Source organism: Saccopteryx leptura, chromosome 8, assembly GCF_036850995.1.
Source record: "Saccopteryx leptura isolate mSacLep1 chromosome 8, mSacLep1_pri_phased_curated, whole genome shotgun sequence".
Taxonomy (NCBI): domain Eukaryota; kingdom Metazoa; phylum Chordata; class Mammalia; order Chiroptera; family Emballonuridae; genus Saccopteryx; species Saccopteryx leptura.
In genome coordinates, this window is record NC_089510.1 from 51,253,791 (window position 1) to 51,273,433 (window position 19,643).

General features: G+C 42.3%; 1 protein-coding gene across 9 annotated transcripts in view; it reads left to right on the forward strand.

Moving 5' to 3' along the window:
* CD86 (CD86 molecule) overlaps nt 1-19,643 on the forward strand; it is an 82,249-nt gene that overhangs the window by 39,590 nt on the left and 23,016 nt on the right. For 6 of the 9 annotated variants that reach the window (XM_066347252.1, XM_066347249.1, XM_066347248.1 and 3 more), the window contains 4 exons: nt 3,189-3,238; nt 10,109-10,444; nt 12,912-13,217; nt 16,276-16,434. In XM_066347252.1, coding sequence (XP_066203349.1) covers nt 3,189-3,238; nt 10,109-10,444; nt 12,912-13,217; nt 16,276-16,434 — 851 coding nt within the window. Of the gene's footprint in view, nt 1-3,188; nt 3,239-3,332; nt 3,423-10,108; nt 10,445-12,911; nt 13,218-16,275; nt 16,435-19,643 lie in introns of those variants that run through there. The other 3 variants (XM_066347256.1, XM_066347255.1, XM_066347257.1) reach the window with 3 other exon arrangements.

The following is a 19,643-nucleotide window of genomic DNA, read 5'->3' on the forward strand; positions in this document are numbered from 1 at the left end:
GTATATTATGTGTATTATACTATAATAAAAATAATTTTTACAACTACAATGAGATGTCATTTTAACCTTCTCTAATGGTAAAAATCACAAATTAGAAAACATACTATATTGGCAAAAGAGATGTGAAAATAAGCACACTCATGTTTTGTTGTTTGGAGCATAAACCCATAATTTTGGGGGAGAACAGATTTTCAATATGTGTGAAAATTAAAGTAGCAATTACCCTTCAACACTTTAGTCAAGACATTGTATCTTTAGGAAAATAGCTTACTCCCACATACGTGATTTGACATATGATCAAGGTTTTATTACAGCAAAAGACTGGAAACAACCTAAATGTCAATTGACAGGGGCTAGCAAAATAAATTATTGCCATCTATTAGAATATAATCAAATAATATGCAAGTGTTAGAATTGGGATACTCAGTCTGTGCTGATCCAGAACAATCTCCATGGTAGGAGTAAAGTGTGTATACTGTGCTACCCAGGTGTTTAAAAATAAAATAAAATAATATATGGGTCTATGTTTTTATTTTGTTTTGCCTCAAATAACTGCTAGAAACTCTTTACAGGTAATGTCGTCACTCCAGTTATGTCTGTGGGGGAAAACTAGACTGCTAGGGGACAGAGTTGGGAAAGAGACTTGCTTCCCACTACTTATCACCTTTACCTTTTAAATTTAGTACCATATGCAGATATGAAGTAGTCAAAAAAAATTTTTTTTGAGAGACAGGAAGGGAGAGGCAGGGAGAAGGATGGGGAGAGAGAGAGAGAGACAAAGAGAGAGGCAACAACTTGTTCCACTAAGTTGTACACTGATTACTTTCCATACAAGCCCTGACTGGGACTCAGTCCAGCAACCCTGGGATGGAACAGGCAACCTTGACTCTCTGGGATGATGCTCTATTACTATACCACTGGACTGGGCTGTATTAAAAAAAAAAGGTTTTTTAAAGTGAGAAAAGGGGAGATAGACAGACTCCTGCATGTGCCCTGACTAGGATCTATCCTGCGATCCCCATCTGGGACTGATACTCTAATCAACTGAGCTATCCTCAGCACCTGAAGCTGACACTCGGACCCACTGAGCCACTGGCTACAGGAGGAGAAGAGAGAAAGAAGAGGGAGAAGCAGATGGTTGCTTCCCATGTGTGCCCTGACCAGGGATCAAACCTGGAACGTCTGCACGCTGGGCCGATGCTCTATGCACTGAGCCAACCAGCCAAGGACTCAAATATTTTTAATTAAAAGAGAGAGAGGTTATAGTCTAGAAGGGGAAAAACAACAACAACAAAAAAAACATTAACAGACACTTTTAGTCCAAAGCCCTGTGCTGAGTGCTGTGGGAACAAATAGGGTATCTGGCACAACCCAAAGAGATCAGGGATAGCTTCTAGACAATCCACCCCAAGGAAGAAATTGCTTGAATCAGAAATAGTTGTGCATCTTTTCCTAAGGATTGGTTTGTTTTTACCTTCAAGACAAATCTAGAAATTAATTCACCAATTAGGTTTTCCTTTCACTTAGGCTGTTAAAAACATAAGCCAAACCTGTTACCTGCATCATACAGAGTGGGCAGATTTCTATGGTAAGCGCTTAGCATTGGCCTTGTACTTGGCTCCATTTTATATTCTTGTATTTGGTTTGCTTTTCCCCTGTTTCTAATGTCCATCTTTCCTTGCAGTGCTTCCCTGTAAGCCACTGTAGAGCCCTTTTGGTGTAAGTTGGGGTAAGTGGGTGAGTGCAGCAAGAGGAAGGGAGAGAGAGGAAGAAAGAGAAGACAGAGGCTATAAAGCAATTCCTGTTATTTTCCTTGGCTCTATCAGGTAGATTAAGTGAATAACTGTAGTGCTATCATTCTCAAAATGGGGTCCTCAGACCAAGCATCATCAGCATCACCTGTGAGCTTATTAGATCTGGATTTTACCCAACCTACTAAATCAGAATCTCTGTGGATGAGGCCCAAGAAACTGCTTTACCATGCTCTCCAAGATGATTTTTATTTACATTAAAGTTTGTGCCTGAACAGGTGGTGGCGCAGTGGATAGAGCATCGGACTGGGATGTGGAAGACTCAGGTTCGAGACCCTGAGGTCGCCAGCTTGAGCGTGGGCTCATCTGGTTTGAGCAAGGCTCACCAGCTTGAGCCCAAGGTCGCTGGCTTGACCAAGGGGTTACTCGGTCTGCTGTAGCCCCCGGTCAAGGCACATAAGAGAAATCAATCAATGAACAACTAAGGAGCCACAACGAAGAATTGATGTTTCTCATCTCTCTCCCTTCCTGTCTGTCTGTCCCTTTCTCTGACTCTCTCTATCTCTGCCACACACACAAAAAAGAAAAGTTTGAGAACCACAGGGAAACCAAAGGAACCTTGATTTCTAAACAAAAATACTTTCCATTTGCCCCATCAATACTCACTGTGTTGGCCAAGATAAATAATATTAGCTACTGTAATAAACAATGCCAAAATTTTCATTAATTTAATGCAATAAAATTGTTGGGTTTTTTTTGTTTGTTGTTGTTTTGTTTTTTGTTTGCTCTGGCAGGATAGCTTGGTTGGTTAGAGCGTTGTCCTGAAATACAAAGTTTGCAGGTTCGATTCCTGGCCAGGGCACATACAGGAACAGATCAATGTTTCTGTCTCTCTCTCCTTTCTTCTCTCACTAAAAAAAAAAAAAAACAGAAAAAAAATTAATAAAATTTTTTTTAAGTTTATTTTTTGCTCATGTCACATTCCAGTATGAATCACTGTGGGGTGGAGAGAGCTTATGAATCACTGTGAGGTGGAGAGAGCTGCCTTGTTAATTTGTTCAGAAAACTAGCTGGCCTCCACAGTGAGGCTTTGCTGGCCTCTACACCCTTGGACTCCTTCTCTGGCTCCTCTGCATTCAAGGAGGCAGGGTGCAAGGAAAGAAATAGAGTTTTAGTGGTAGGTCCGAAAGTAATACCCGATTTTTCTGCCCACAATTCCATTGGCCAGAACCCTCTGACGTGGCCCTCCTAGCTAAGGGGGAGGCTGGGAAGGAGGGCGTATCTGTGAAGCTAGGCAACAAAGAAAATGGCTTTGGCGAGCACCTAGCAGGGGCTATATCATACCCATGGACCTAAGGGAATCCCAAACTTCACTTGTGTTTTGGTTTTCAGTTTTCTGTTTCTAATCGAATTTTATCTTTTCTTTTTTAACTCTAGCACTATGGGACTGAGAACAGTTATCCTTGTGGTGACCCTCCTGTGCTTTGGTAAGAACCTTTGGCTCTGTAAAGTCCTAGCATCCTTCTTCCACTGTCTCCTGATGAGTCTGACCACTGCAAGCCTAGGCCTGTGACCTGGTGGGTTTTACTCACTTTCTATCCAGCGTTGCACAATACCACATGCAGAAAAAGACTTTTGTGGAGAAGAAGAAAGCCTCATGATTGAGAACAGGTATCTCAGCTGATGGCAGGCAGGGCCCGGGACCGAGCCCCATCCTCTCTGTGCGTCCTTCTCCTCTGCCGTCTCACAAGGTGCCATCTGACAGAGTGGCCTGTCCAGGGGCACCCAGGGAGCAAGCGGAAGGTTCCTGCTCTGACACCCCTGAGCCTTAACTCTTTTATTTCACACATACTCCTTTCTGGTCTTCTCTGCACCCATTTCTGGCATTTTTAGGCTTTTAGGAAACAGCTATTGGGTTTCTAAAAGTTTCCTTCCTTTCGGGAGCATTGGTTTTCATGTTTCTCCCTCCTCTCCTCTACCTTGCCCCTCCATTGGTCCACACCCATAGACCATAGTTGCCATTGCTTACTGGGAGGATCAGAATACCCCAGTGTTGCAATACCTACTTCAGCAACGTTCAGCTAATGGCATCAGCCGATTTACTGTGAAGCTAATGAAGCTGAGCTGCGGAGTGTCTCCAGCACACAAGCCCTACCCAGCGCCCCTCCAAGGTTCCCAGAGGGGCTCCAGCAGGATGGTCACATGTCTTATGCTTTGATACAATTTTCAAAAGTAAGATATTTTAACCACAATAAGTTAAAACCACTGAGTCTTTTTATTGCAACTTTTCTCTCCAATCTCCTCTGGTTGGGTGGTGTTACAGTGGCCGTGGGCATTTTGTATTTGAATTCTGCATTTCTTAAAGAGTCCTTTCTGCCCAAAAGAAATTCTCAGAGTGTCAGAACTCATAGAACTCAGATCTTCCCTGTTTGCAACTTCTCTCTGAGTTTCAGTTTCTTCATCTGTTAACGGGTTGGTGGAGGTTCCTGTCGCACATCCTGTGACTGACTAGGTGCCTTTAATTTCTCCTGTCCTGCCCTTTCCTGCTGCCCATTTACCACCCCCACCCCAGCACTGAGAGGGGAGCCACCTTATACACACATCCCGGTGTGGAGCAGACAGTGAGTTGAGTCTGCAGTTTAGCCATAGCAGTAAGCAGGCTGCTCCTGACTAACCAACCTGGCCATGAGGTCAGCTCTGGCTGTAGCAAAGCTAGAACTTCTCAGCCACACCTGTGAAGACCCTCTTTGGGTGCTTTCTACAGATGAGTCAGATGGTTACTGATGACAGCAAGTGGGGAAATCATTCACTGAGATAGAGGACAGAAAAGTTAGAAGGAGAGGAACAGAGTATGTTTTGTTACCTAAATAGCAGTATCCAGCAGGCAGTTGGATGTGGATATCTGGAATGCTAGTATAAGTTATTGGCTGGAGATAAGCATCTGTGAATTATTGATTTTTATATTTGGCAGTTGAAACCATGCATATCTGTCTTCGTGAATTTTCTTTCTTTCAATAAAGTAGAAAACCCGGAGAAAGAGTGTCAAGAGTGGGGAGAAGATCAAGAGCAGGCAGTCAAGATCATCAGTATTTAACAAGTGATCAGAGAAAACTGACCAGGAGGTCAGAGATTGGGAAAGAATAGAGTTTCAAGGAGACATGACCAACAGTGTGACAGTCAACAGGGTGGTCAAATAAAATGAGGTCTGAAAGAGCTCTGAATTTGGCAACGATGGGGAGTCGCTGATAACCTTTGCCAGGGAAGTTCCGGCAGAGAGGTGGGGAGCAGAGACTGGGAATGAAGGCAGCAACAGCTGCTTACTCCTTCCGGGAGTCTGACTATAAGAGAAAGGGAACCAGAAGCAGCAGCAGTGGGAACTGCTGATGAAACTGCTATGAGGAAGGAAGAGGCTGGTAAGCAGAGGGAGTAACTTAGAGGCCAAGTTAAGTGGGACAAGAGGCTACAGACTTGTAATAATTTCCTTCAGGAGTGCTCCAACATTCAGTTGTAAGAACAGATATGTAGATCAAAAGTAGAGTGTTCTTGAGATGAATTCTGTACAAAGGGGCAAGTTTATTGAAGTTGCTGGCAAGAGAATGGTTGAAAAGATATATTATCACTGTGCTGCCCAGTATGATAGTGACTAGCCACATGTAGTTATTTAAATTAGTGAAAATTAAGTAAGATTAAAAATTTAATTCTCAGTCATACTAGCTACATATCAAGTGCTCAATGGCTCAATAGCAGTGGCTGGTGACTAGCATATTGGTTAGCACAGAGGTACAACATTTACCCTGCTGCAGGGCTCTTTTGGAAAGCACTGAACTAGAGGGTCTAGACTGGATAGAGTTGAGGTCTTGATGAGGTAAAAAAGAGATATAGGTGAAGCAATGGAGCAAATCTTGGAGGAAGATGTATTCTATACAGAGATAAGTACATTGAGGTTTAAGATTCTTGGAGTAGATCTGTTCTTGGAGATTAGGTTCAGGATTATGTCATGGGAGAGGGACTATTAACATCACCTGTGGATGACCTTAGAAATGGGAAAGATCAGCATGATCAGGTGGTGGCACAATGGATAAGGCCTCAGCCTGGGACACTGAGGACCCAGGTTTGAAACCCTGAGGTCACCATCTTGAATGCAAGCTCATCTGGCTTGAGCATGGGCTCACCAGCTTGAGCGTGGGGTCATGGGCTTGAGCATGGGATCATATATATAACCCCATGGTCGCTGGCTTGAGCCCAAAGGTTGCTGGCTTGAGGAAGGGGTCATTGGCTCATCTAGAGCCCCCTGGTCAAGACCACCATATGAGAAAGCAAACAATGCACAACTAAGGTGACACAAAAGAATTGATGCTTCTCATCTCTCTCCCTTCCTATCTCTCTATTTGTCTCTCTCTCTCTCTCTCTCATTCTCACTAAAAATAAGAAAATAAAGAAACTGAGAAATGAAAAAGATCAAAACATTTTTGTCAAGTTTTCTGGTAAACTCATCCTTGCTGAAGTCATCCAAATTGATAGTTGTAACTGGTTGAAAAGGAAGACCTTGCTTCTAATGCCAAAATGCTCAGTGAGCAAGGAAGTAATGACATTGCTGCTGGTAGCTGACAACAATGAGAGGCAACAGGGACATCCCAGAGGGGAAGAGCGTCTCCATGAAGTATGAGAAAATAAGCAGGGCTGGGGAAAGTGCCATGCTTTGGGTCGGGCCAGATATCAATGAAAGCAAAATCTTGAGAGAAACATTTGATGAAGAGGTAAAGGATGTAGTTTATTACAATGGAATGAAGCTTCCAGAAGGCCTGATACAGAGTAGGGCAAAAGTAGGTATACAGTTGTGATACACAAAACAGTTTATTCTTATATTCTTATTAATTATTAATTATTATGTTATTTTCCATATGGACAACTGTAAACCTATGTTTACCCCACCCTGTATAACACTGAAAGAAGTTTAGTAAAAGAAGGGAAATTCATTAGTATAGATCAGCATTGTAACATGAGTGAAACATGATCCTTGACTCTTCAGGATCTTATGACTAACCAGACATGCACTTAGGGTAGTAGCCAAGGGAGAATGAAATCGCAGGGGGGGTCGGAGACCTCACAAGGTTAGAAGACTATCGTTTTTGTGTGGCAGTCAAATAGAATATTGCTGAGGAAGTTCTAGAATATCCCTTGAAACAAATCCCTTCAGCCATTTAAGGAGGTATGTAGATGGATTCTTGAGTGCCTAGCTTCTGAAATTATTGTAGCATCCAGTTACAACTAGACCCAGACCATATCTATTACCCAAGTGCTGAGAAAGAAGAGAATCTCAATGCTTACCCATCAATGGAGTCCCAGTGAGTCTAGTAGCTGGGTGGCTCAGGGTCTGGGGTCATAGCAGGGGAGACCTAATGTCACTTAGGGAAAATAGACCTTGAACTAAATCTTTTCCATATTGTCAGCCAGGGGATTAGTATGCGTAGCTCTGAGTGATGTCATGGAAGCCAGTGGTTGGTGAGGAACTATGGAGTGCAAATTGTGAAATACTTTCAGTTCCACTCAGAGTGGGCTTCAGAGTGATTTGCACCCCAGAATAGAAAAAAGGGTTTGGATGAAAACCAGTTGTTCATATCATTATCACCTCAGTTTCACTCTAGAGAGGAAGGTAGAGATATTCTGTTGCAGCTTCTCAAATTGGAGCTTTTAAAAATTTTTTTAATTTATTGTGTTTACATAGATTCTAGTGTCCCCCTGAATGCATCCCACCCTCCCCTGTGTTTTCCACACCATCCCCCTTCTCCCTCCCCGCAACACCCTTCCCTTTTCCCTCCAGGATTATATCATATGACCTCACTCATTTGAGGAATCCAATGAATGTGAACTGAGGAACGGAATAGAGACAGAGGTGGGATCAATGGGTCCAGAAGGAAAGCGGACAGAGGGAAAGGGGATGATAGGAAGGGATCAGAGAAGGGAAAGAGATTGGTGAAATTATACACACATGACACAACGTCAAATTGGAGCTTTTGTTAAAATGCAGATTCTGACTCAGTAGGTCTGGGTGGGGCCAGAGCTTTTGCATTTCTCACCAGCCTTCCATGATGCTGATGCCTTTGAACATAGACCACTCTTTTGGTTTGTAAATGAGGAGGGAAGCAGTTAGATGGGTGGGAGGAAAGTCCTTGTACTCTTTGGGAGAGGGGTCCTGGATCAGAGAAGTTAGGTCTGTGAGTGAAGAGATGAGTTGGAGGGAAAGAAGAGAAGGTAAAGTGAGGCTCTGTAGAGAAACAACCATAAATCAAGAAGACTGAAGCCTAAGGCTACGTCACTTCCAGGTCCAGAGGGCACAGTTGACCGCTGAGTGATAACATAACATTGACTGCTAACTGGCGGAATTTCCATCTGTGTTTGGATTCTCTGTTAGGTCCTTTGCCTTGTTTCATATGTCAGTAGACACAACCAGAATCAGTTTCCCTAGAGATGGCTGCTAGATGCTTTTACGGTAGGTGGCACTCTTACCTCATTGTTTGGAGTTTAGCACGGGAGGAGCAGGAGCCTCAGGATTGCCTTGTAAGATATAATTACTCAACACAGTAAATCTTCCTGAGGCCCCCCCTTTCACTGCTTCAGGTACCCAGGTAGATTTTTCTGCTTCCCTCCAATATGGGAATGTATCCTGTATGTATGCTGCATTTTTATACTTCCAAGTAGTTCACAGGGTTCTAGTGTAGAAGGTAATAGGCAGCAATTCAAACCTGGGCCAGCTCTCACTGATTCCCTTCAAATTCAAGACCATCACCAACCCTTGTGATTATTTGTCCTCACTGGGCCATTCTGCACACAGTTCAGTTCTGCCAAATGAATGCCATTATTATTTGTCCTTCTATTTGATCAGATCAATTTAACTTCTCCTACCACCCCTCAATGAGCACTCAAATGAAACCTCTCTCATTTCTCTCACCCATCTACCTCCCTTTCCTCCTTAATGAAGTCCCAAATGGTGATGCTTCATTTAAAGCCCACCCTAACTTCCTCCCTAAGATGGCATCTAACTTCCTATTAACTAAGAAACAGTATTTCTTCTCCACCCTATACTCTCTCCCACAAGTAATTTCTCGGCTAAGTCTCAAGTAATTTTGTGACCCGGTATAGGTCTTACTAAAACTCTATAATAAATTACATTTTTTAAAATTTGTATTTTTAATTACAATTTACATTTAATATTATTTTGTATTAGTTTCAGGTGTACAGTATAGTGGTTAGATAATCATATACTTTACAAAGAGGTCCCCCTGATATTTCAAGTACCCACCTACCACTATACATAGTTATTACAATATATAGTCAATCACATTTGAGAAGTTAGGTGGCTGAAATCCCTTCCACAAATTCTAAAATATCCCTTGGGGATGAAAGCCTTTCTCTGAACTCTCCCACCTTGTCCTCCAGGGGTTGTAAAACTTTGCAAGGTTATGCATGCTGGGAAGAGCAAGTTTATGGTGATTGGGGTTTCCTCATTACTCCAAAAGCACATCCTCACCTTCTATAATTCATTTCCAGCATTTCATTCATGTACCTTAAATGATCTTTGCCCGCCACAATCCCCAAACAATCATTATATTTGCCCAATTCTCTTTCTGTCCCTGAAAGAGCTTAGAGAGGTCATTAAGGTTAGAGGCCTTGGTTGACTATTTGTATCAATTTCAGACTGTGCTACATCCTTGGGATCCCTGGCCAGGAAAGCTGCAGTCATGAGAGAAGTTCTATATAAGGAACTATTTGAATTTGAAAGCTATTACTCAATGTGATCCCCAACTATGGAGGCATAATGAAAGAGGGGGATATCAATTTGTTATCATTAGCAGAAATCTTTTCACTATAGCAAAACCAAGGAATAAGGGGATAGGGAAGGAAAGGGAGAGCTTTTGGTGATAGTATAGAAATAATGGAGCCTGTAACAGCTACAGTGAATCAATACTCAGGTTATAGGAATGTAACAGATGGGCAAATGAGTTGTCCAGCTGCTGGTTTTCCCTGTTCTGGGATTTAAACTCACAGACACATGGTACTGGAAAGACCCTCAGAATACTCAGTTCACTGCTTCATTAAACAGAAAAGGAAACTGAGGCTCTCAGCAGTTGCAGTTTACACAAGGCCACGCCTATTTACGCACAGTTAACAGTAGAGTGAGAACAATAGTCCCATCCTCCAGATGCCAATAAGCATGCACAGTTACAAGTTCAATATCTAGTTCTTGCATCTCCTTACTGACAAGATAGCATCTAGGTATTTTGTAAAGAGAAACAGTGTTGTTTTTCTCCCCTTTCGTTTCTTCTTCGCCAATCTCCACCTTTCTTTTTATTTTTTAGATGCTGCTTTTGTGAAGAATCAGGCATATTTCAACAAGACTGGACAACTCCCATGCAACTTTATAAACTCTGAAAACATAAGCATGGAGGAACTGGTAGTATTTTGGCAGAACCAGAAAAAGTTGGTTCTATATGAGCTATACAAAGGCAAAGAGAAACCTACAAATATTGATTCCAGTTACAAGGGGCGTACAAGCTTGGGCCAGGATAAGTGGACCCTGCAACTCCACAATGTTCAGATCAAGGACGAGGGCTTGTATTTCTGTTACATCCATCGTCTCAAAAGTCAAGGAATGGTTCCCGTCCACCAAAAGAGTATTGACCTCTCAGTGCTTGGTATGTTGTCAATGGCTTGTTCAGATCCCTGGCCTTTTTTGATGAGATTGCAATGACCAAAGAGACATTGGTGGGGGATGGGGGGTGACCTGTAAAGAGGAGGCAGAGGACAGCTATTTCTAGGAAGGAAATTCACTTGAAGGTAATGCAGGGTTTGGGAGTAGGGAACTAAAAGTCTTTTGTAATCTTTGAAGTTTACTTCTGAAGGATCAGTAAGAATCTGCTTTGGGGATAAAAATAGAGCTAACTGAACAAAGGTAATGTAGCTAAGTAAAAACCATAATTTGGCCATTATATAACCATATAAGCCTCAAATATCTTGCATTCATTTTCTCCTTTGGTCCAAGATTTCTCACCCACTGATTCTTTGCCTGGAGCTCCTACAGAGGGTGACAGCTGACTAACTTGGGTTTTCCCTTCAACCTTCCAAAGGTTGTTTATGAGTCGTTTGTTGCCCAACCATAAGCCTGGTAGACAGAAGGGAAATGACCTAACATACATAGTATAAAAACTGGCCAGCCAGCTCCTTTGTTTCTCTAGGCCTTGAAAAGCTTAAATGTCACTATGGATTTTTAAAAATTATAATATAGTAAAATTAATCATTTTTATTTTGGTGTACAGTTTTGTTTAATTTATATATAGACTTTGTAATCACCACTCTAAAAAGGATAGAAAACATTTCTATCATCCTAAAAAACACTTCCCCATGCTATCCCTCCACAATCATACCCTCAGCACACCCATAACCCCTGCTTTGCATCCTACAGGTTTATCCTCTTGAGAACATCCTATAAATGGAGCCATTAAGCGTATAACCTTTTAAGACTAGCTTCTTTTATTCCACATAATGCCTTTGAGATTTGTTTAAGTTGTTGCATGTATCAAAAATCTATTTCTTCTGATCACTGAATAGCATTCTATTATTTATCACCACTCAACCCTGAAAAGACATTGGGTTGTTATTAGTTTGAGGCTATCATGAATAGAGCCACTATAAACATTCACATACAAATCTTTGTGTGAACATAAGTTTTTATTTCTCTAGGCTAAATACCCAGGTGTGGGATTACTAGATACAGATTAATTTTTGATGAAACTAGAAAAGACTGATTAACACCAATTCTGAAGCCACAGAGTAAATAGAGGTAAAAATAGAATGGGAAGGCGCCCCCTTTAAGCCCTCTGTGATTCAAACCAGGCTGCAGGGCTTTGGGGACATTTAACCAAGTGCTAAATCGATGTTTTCCAAGTGTGGCCAGGTACTATAAAGAAACATGGTGTGGCTTAGGTGGGACACAGACAATCATTTTATAAAAAAAAAATTTAATGGTTTTGTATTTTATTTTAATATATATTAGAAAGCTATAACTAACTTACACAACCTGTGAATTCACAGATATTGCCAATAAGGCTACACAGTAGGTGGTGCCATGGCATTCTACCTTCTCCAGACCACATAAAGTTACAGGCGGAGTGATTAAGTAGTGGGTCAATATAGCAAAATTTGTAACTGTGGCATGCAAATCACTGAAGTTTCAGAAACAACATACTAAATTATGTATTAGTGTGCAGAACCTGCAAATGAGCCAGTGCCTCTGGAGGGAGAGCAAGGGCTGTGGCTGGCAGAGGGAGTAGGAGCCAGTGATCCTCGATGGCCATGAAAATCGGAATGGCAAACGAAGCAAGAGAAGTTCTGTGTGTATTAAGATCATACATTTTTCCTAAAATCAACTGGATTTGCCCTTCATCTTAAAGTGAATGATGAAGATACCCTGACAGTCATGCTCAGAACCAGTTTTCTGAATATCTAAATCCCAAATCCCCATCCACTCACTTACCACCCTCTTACATAGGCTTCTGGAAGACAGGGCCCAGAGCATGCCAGCGTCACGAGCTCTGTCGGTTCCTGGTGGAACTTCAGCCTCAATCCCTTTGTGTTCTCTTGGTCTGGCAACCTGGAGTATATTCCACAGGCAGAGTCGGATTTAATGACGGGCACACCGGGCACCCGCCCTGGGCCCTGCAAAATTCCAACTTTGCACTTTTTTCTAATATAAGGGGCCCAGTACTTCTGCGCCCAGGGCTTCAACCGTCCTTAATTTACCTCTGTCCACAGGACACTTGGGTCCTAAAGTCAGACCTCTTTTCCTTCCAAAGACTTTATTCCTTAGGTGTCATTATAGTCTTTTGATGACTCAAAGTCAGCCCTCCTGACACTCAAACAGCCTCCCCTTGATTTAGGTAAGCAGGAAGTAAGCATAGCCCCAAACTGCATTCTTGAAAAAGAAATGTGGGGCCATTATGTGGCTATCACCATGGGCTGAGGCACACACCTGAGGCTCCTAGGTGTGCCCTCAGAGAGTTCCCAGGTCAGGCACCTAGTCATTTGCTATTCTCTTCTAAATACATTTATACATAGACTGATTTCTTTCTTTCTTTTTGTCCCCCCTCCCCATTCTGATTTCAGCTAACTTCAGTCAACCTGAAATAGTGCCACTTTCTAATAGAACAGAAAATTCTGACATTAATTTGACCTGCTCATCTGTACAAGGTTACCCAAAACCTGAGAAGATGTTTTTTCTGCTAACAACTGTGAATTCAACTGAAAAGTATGATGCTGACATGAGAGAAGATCACAGTAATATCACGGGACTGTACAATGTTTCTATCAGCTTGCCTTTTTCAGTGACTCCTGAAACAAATGTGAGCATCTTCTGCGTCCTGCAACCTGGACCAACGCAGGAACAGCTCCTCTCCCGACCTTACAATATAGGTAAAGCTGCTTCCCACGACTATTTCTTTTAACAGGTAATATACAAAAGTGGATACGGCAGACCATCCCGTGTCCCTTGCTCGCCAGGAAACCTCCAACTGAGGCATTTTATACTCAGACAGACAGCTCCTGCTTCAGCTGAGTGCTGCAGGGTCTAGGAGGCTATGAGCCTATCTGTACTTGAGGAAGCATATATGTAAGCCCTGAAACTGACCCAGTCTTTTGGCCTACTTTTGGATAGAAAATTCTGAAGTTTAGGTAAAAAAAAAAAATGCAGGGTTCCTCCAGACTAGAATGATTCCATTCATTAAAACACACACACACATACACACACACACACCCCATACATACATATATATAGCACTTGTTATGTGTATAGAACCATTCTAGACATTGTTGGTTGCAGGGGTGAAAACCAAAAGAATTAAGACATGCTCTCTGCCCTCTGCCCTCGAAGACCTTCCGATAGAATTAGACCTCCATGTTGTACACACATGAAAATCTGGACTTTAAAAAGATTGGATTGGAATCTAAATTATAGTTAATGGAAATAAAGTATAAATTTAGAAATAAGAGTGACTGTAATTAGTTTTCTAGGCAACCAGACATAGGCAAGTTCTTGATGGTTAGGAAAGTCTTCTTAAAGGAAGTGGGATCTTATAACACAATAAAAGAAAGAATTAGGCTTGATGAGTGTGGTGAGGTGATGATAGGTACCCAGACTTGTGGTGGCTTTTTGGACAGGAAGAAGAATTCTGAGATAGTATTCAGACTTAGAAAGTGAGAGGACCATGACCGATTAACAGTATCCAATGTGGGCACAAATGGTGCACACCAGTATGTATGTGTCAGGGAAAGACTCAGAAGCAGAAATTCTTGTGGCATGTTGACAGCAGTCCAGCTGGAGGAAAGGGTTGAGACTAAACAGTGGATGCTGATAGGAGCCTGCCATTTTAAAGTCACGGATTTGCCCTTGAGGGGAAGCATCCATATTTGAAACCCCACTTTTGAGGAGCAGTAACTGCAAGATTCTTTCCTGGAATAAAGGCACTCTTCTCCCACACTGTCTTCATCACTGCTTGTTCAGATCCTGACCCCTCCTGTCAGGAGGACACAACCTATCTGTCTTCTGCTTGCCTGGGCCCCTTCTCCAGCTCTGGCCCCTTGTTTTGTCCCCTCCTAAGTGATCCTTCCAAGTCCTTTGCTCCATGCTCTGATTTTGCTGCCTCCTCTCTCCTGATGTCTCATGTTTAAATATAATTTGGTCTCTGGAGACATTTTTATGTACAGCCTCTGGAGCCAGTTCCTGCCAACCAACTTTACTAGTGAGCCAGTTCTCTCTCCTGGTACTAAATCCCTCTGCTCAAACACCTCCGCCTCTGAGAATCCAGTAAATGGTAACGCCAGCCAGCCTGTCCTGGTTGCTTCTACTGTAGCCTGTAGCCTTCTACTGTAGGCCTCTCCTAAGCTATCCCTGAAGTTCAGAAGCACCTTCTTGAAGCCACCAATATTACCACATGACATGCCCTAGGGCCCTCTGCCCGTGGCTCCTGGCCTTGCCACCACTATAGCCTCATCATGACTCACCTTTTGGCTGCTTCTCAACAACTGCCAAAACCTTCCAGGCTTCCAAAACCACCATCTTCAGAAAGCTTTCAGCTCTAACTGCGTCAGGAAGATGGGGCTTGATTCTCTGTGTCCCTGTTCTATGACCTGATGAGAGGTAAGCTAGACCTGGAGTCAAGGAACTTTTTGGGGTGCCAAAAGGTTGAGCAGTCTCCATGTTAACAAGTATAACTCCCCTTTACTGGGAAGGCCAAACAGGCTCAAGTGGGATGCAATGGGAGAGACTCGAAAAATGTTGAACAAGCCTTGCAGTAATTGCTCTTCTTAATATCCCAGGAACCGGGCACGAGTCCATAAATTGCAGCTAAGCTAATGGGAGGTCAACTGGTCCTATTTTCCTGTAAGTTAGGATCAATGTTTAAAACTCTTCCCATAAATGTTTATAAAGTAGGCCACTCAGTTGTAAGTTTTTCCCCCCCAAAGCCTATTTTCCAACTTCTTAGAAACTTGTGAGTTTCCATGCAAGGAAGTAAGTCTTGACCTCTCAGAAGCTGAGTCTGACCCTGATTCCTGAGGGCATGAAGAGATAGCAAAGTTCTTCTAGTGGATTAGACATGCTGATGCCATACTTGGGCAATCTGCTGTAAAAGACAAAAAACAAAAACAAAACTGGAGGTAGGAGGCCTGTGAGGAGGTTTTTATATGTGTTTTGGTGAGGGGTGTCAGGAGCCTGACCTAGAGATGATAGTAGGTGGAGGAATTATTACACAGGGAACCTCAGGGCCTGGAGCCTGACTATATATGGGGCTGAGGGAGCAGGTATCACACAGATGACTGTACAGTCAGAGCCTTGGCACAGGTACCTTACCCAAATTCCAGAACCAAGGACCAGGTTGACCATCTTCTAGAGCAGGGGTCCCCAAACTATGGCCCGCGGGCCACATGCGGCCCCCTGAGGCCATTTATCTGGCCCCCGCCGCACTTTCGGAAGGGGCACCTCTTTCATTGGTGGTCAGTGAGAGGAGCATAGTTCCCATTGAAATACTGGTCAGTTTATTGATTTAAATTTACTTGTTCTTTATTTTAAATATTGTATTTGTTCCTGTTTTGGTTTTTTTACTTTAAAATAAGATATATGCAGTGTGCATAGGGATTTGTTCATAGTTTTTTTTAAATGTCCAGCCCTCCAACAGTCTGAGGGACAGTGAACTGGCCCCCTGTGTAAAAAGTTTGGGGACCCCTGTTCTAGACCACAGTCATTGTCATCCCAGCCTCCGGGACGGTGAGGGAGCTTAGTCCAGAGGTACTGGCTTGGTTCTTAGCTGCTGAAGACTCTGAGACTGGGACTTCCTATCATCTCAAATTGTGTATTTCTGGCCCTATGGCTGAGGAACCATGGGGAGAGGAAGCTGACATGTAGATAAGAGAACAGTAATTCTAAACCTTCTGTAATCAACCTTTCGACTGACTGAAAACTTGCGGTTATTTTTAGATGCAAAGCTACCTGTACAACCCCCGCCTCCCCCGGAATCTTACGCCTCAATTGTGGCTCTAGCGATACTTGGGCTGCTGGCCACTGTGTGTGTGATTGTGGCCTCTGTAAAATGTAAGAAAAGGAAGAAGCAGCAGGCTGGCTCCTCTCATGAAAGTGGTGAGTCAGTGCTTGTCCTCTGCAGAATGACGCTTTGCAGCTACTTTCCTGACTGCTGCCTCCCAGAGCTCCTTGGCTGAGCCCAGACTGGCAAAAAGTCAGCAAGTGGTTGGGGAGGTTTCCCCTTGGGATTTGGAACCCATGTAAATGGGGCTCAGCAACCGATCATGTAGCTCTGGATTTCTAAGAAAGGCAACATTTCTAACCTAAGGTTTACAAATATACTTGTGATTTCCAGACAAAGCGGATTATTCCTTGCTTTACCTACTTCCCTTCATATGGTTACTGTCAGGATTCAATGAAGTAAAACGGTGAAAACACTTTAGGGATGACAGACCTGGTGGTGTTCAAGCAGGGATATTTGTTGGGAAGAGGGGAGCATTAGATAACCATCAGATTTGCCTTCTCATCTCTAAAGCAGGTTTCCTAGGAAGTAAGTTAGGTGAATTATTCTCCACTGACTTTTAAACAGAATATGAACTTTAATTAAATGCCAGGTATTACATATGCATTGCCAAATATACTAGGGAAAAATGACCTATAGTTTCATTAGTAACACAAAAAAATATGCTGACAACATTTTAGTGTATAACTTTCAGATTTTTTTATGTACTAGAAATCTATATTACTTTCCATAAGTGTGATAATATTTTAAGGACTTATTTTTTTTATTTATTTATTTATTTTTTTTTTCATTTTTCTAAAGCTGGAAACAGGGAGAGACAGTCAGACAGACTCCCGCATGCGCCCGACCGGGATCCACCCGGCACGCCCACCAGGGGGCGACGCTCTGCCCACCAGGGGGCGATGCTCTGCCCATCCTGGGCGTCGCCATGTTGCGACCAGAGCCACTCTAGCGCCTGGGGCAGAGGCCACAGAGCCATCCCCAGCGCCCGGGCCATCTTTTGCTCCAATGGAGCCTTGGCTGCGGGATGGGAAGAGAGAGACAGAGAGGAAAGCGCGGCAGAGGGGTGGAGAAGCAAATGGACGCTTCTCCTGTGTGCCCTGGCCGGGAATCGAACCCGGGTCCTCCGCACGCTAGGCCGACGCTCTACCGCTGAGCCAACCGGCCAGGGTTAAGGACTTATTTTTTTACAATTAGGATAATCTCACATGTTTTCTAACTTTTTTTGTACTAAATGTAGAAAAAAGTAATCGATGTTATTAAATATCATTCTGCAACATCACATTAAGTGGCTGCGAGTTATTTCATGTGGCTATACTTTAACTTATTTTTAAATTTATTTTAATTTATTGTGTTTACATAGATTCTAGTGTTGCCCCGAATGCATTCTATACTTTAACATATTTAACCAACTTCATATTGTTGGGCACTTAGGTCTTCCCCATACTTTTGCTATTGTAAACAGTACTTTATTCTGTAGCGTCCCCACATTTATTGTAAAAATGGCCTGTGTGTAGTGGGGAAAGGTGATTCCTGACTTTAAAATAAGCCCTTTATGAGGTGTGGGCTGGTTTGGACAAAGTTGTAAGATCAGGTTGGCCTTTATTTCAGTAATTGCCTCTGATAGAAGTTTGCTTGGCATTAATAATTAAGGTAACCTTCTTACTTATAGTAAAAAGAATAATGCTTCTGGTCAGCATCTTATTTAAAATTTCAGTGTACTGATGTTAAGAGCTATCTAGAAAATGGATGACATTAGTAGTCATTCATTTAATCCTGCTGTATTTTAAAAACAGGGAATTGGGGAGTGATTATCCAATTTCAATAAATTAACACAAAGCATATGGTGGAGCAATCCAAACTTCTAAAGTAAGGGATGTGCTTAAAGATTTCTATCATATAAATGTGTAAAGTTTGGTGTACAGGATCAGATGTATGGATATACCATGCTTTTCTAGGCTTTGACTTTCCAAGGTGAGAATTTTGAGCTTCTCTTTCTTTCAATCTTATTGCCTTTAGAATTGGCTAAATGCGCAGAAGCAACCTTCAGTTTGGGAATAAGCTGTTCCCTAAATTGGCTTTCACATTGAAATAATTAACTTACAAATGAAACAAAGAAGGGATAGAGAAAAAGAGAGTAAGAATTTTTCTTTCTCCGAGAGGCAATCAGAAAAATTCGGGAGACTAGATAGGGAGTTAAAGAAGAAGATATGTGTGTAAACATAAGAGAAGTTGGAAGGGGGTTTAAGAAGCTATATGCATATATGCATATGAGATGGTCAAACTGAGCTATGAGTGATAAAAGGCAGAAGACAACAAGAGAACACAGCACATATATGATCCCTTGTTTGGTTCAGTCACTTGTGCGAGTGGGTTTGGTCAAAGAGAAGAGCCTTGATATCACTGGAGAAAGAGAGATTTACCAAATAACTATGACATGTAGATATGAGATGTTTATAAATTTGTGTTCCATAACTTTAGCAATGTCTGCACTTGCTCTGTGACTACCTCTGGCATTGGCTATATGATAAACAGAATAATGCCCCCAACAAGGTATCCACTTTCTATACTCCAGACTCTATAATATTTTCTTACGTGGCAAAGGGGACTTTCATAAGTGATTAAGATATTGACCTTACGATCATAAAATTATCCTGAATTATTCAGGTGGACCCAGCCTAATCACATGAGTCAAAAAACCTTTCCCAGCTTAGTTAGAAAGATGAGAAATCCAAAGTTTACAACAGGCACAAACCACCATTGCTGGCTTTGAAGATGGAGGAAGGGGCCATGAGCCAAGAAATGGAGGCAGCCTCTGGAAGCTTGAAATGATCCTCAGCTGAGAGCCAGCAAGGAAACAGAGATTTAAGTCCCACAACCACAGGAACTAAATTCTGCCAATAGGCAGAGATGAAAGCAGTCATGATTCATCCTCAGAGACACAAGCTTACTTATAACCTGTAGGAATTTCTCCAGAAATGGAGCTTCCTCCTAACCCAATATTAACCCTCACCTCAGAGGAGACAGCCCTCAAACTAACTTGGCACCAAAAGTTCATACTTACAGTGTCCTTTCCCCTCAAACCATACATATTTACCCTGTTAAATTAATAAAAGGGAAATGCCATGGTTAGTCTAGCTGGTTTCTAATCTCTCTTCTCTTTTTTTGTTTGGTCAAATAAGGCAGATAAGGTATGAGAAATTGTCAGTTTGAATTACTGTCTTCCCAATCAAAAGCTACCCTATTAGCTTACCCATTGGGGAGAAAGACTAAAATAGCTCCTCCTGAAGTTTTGCTTCCTCAT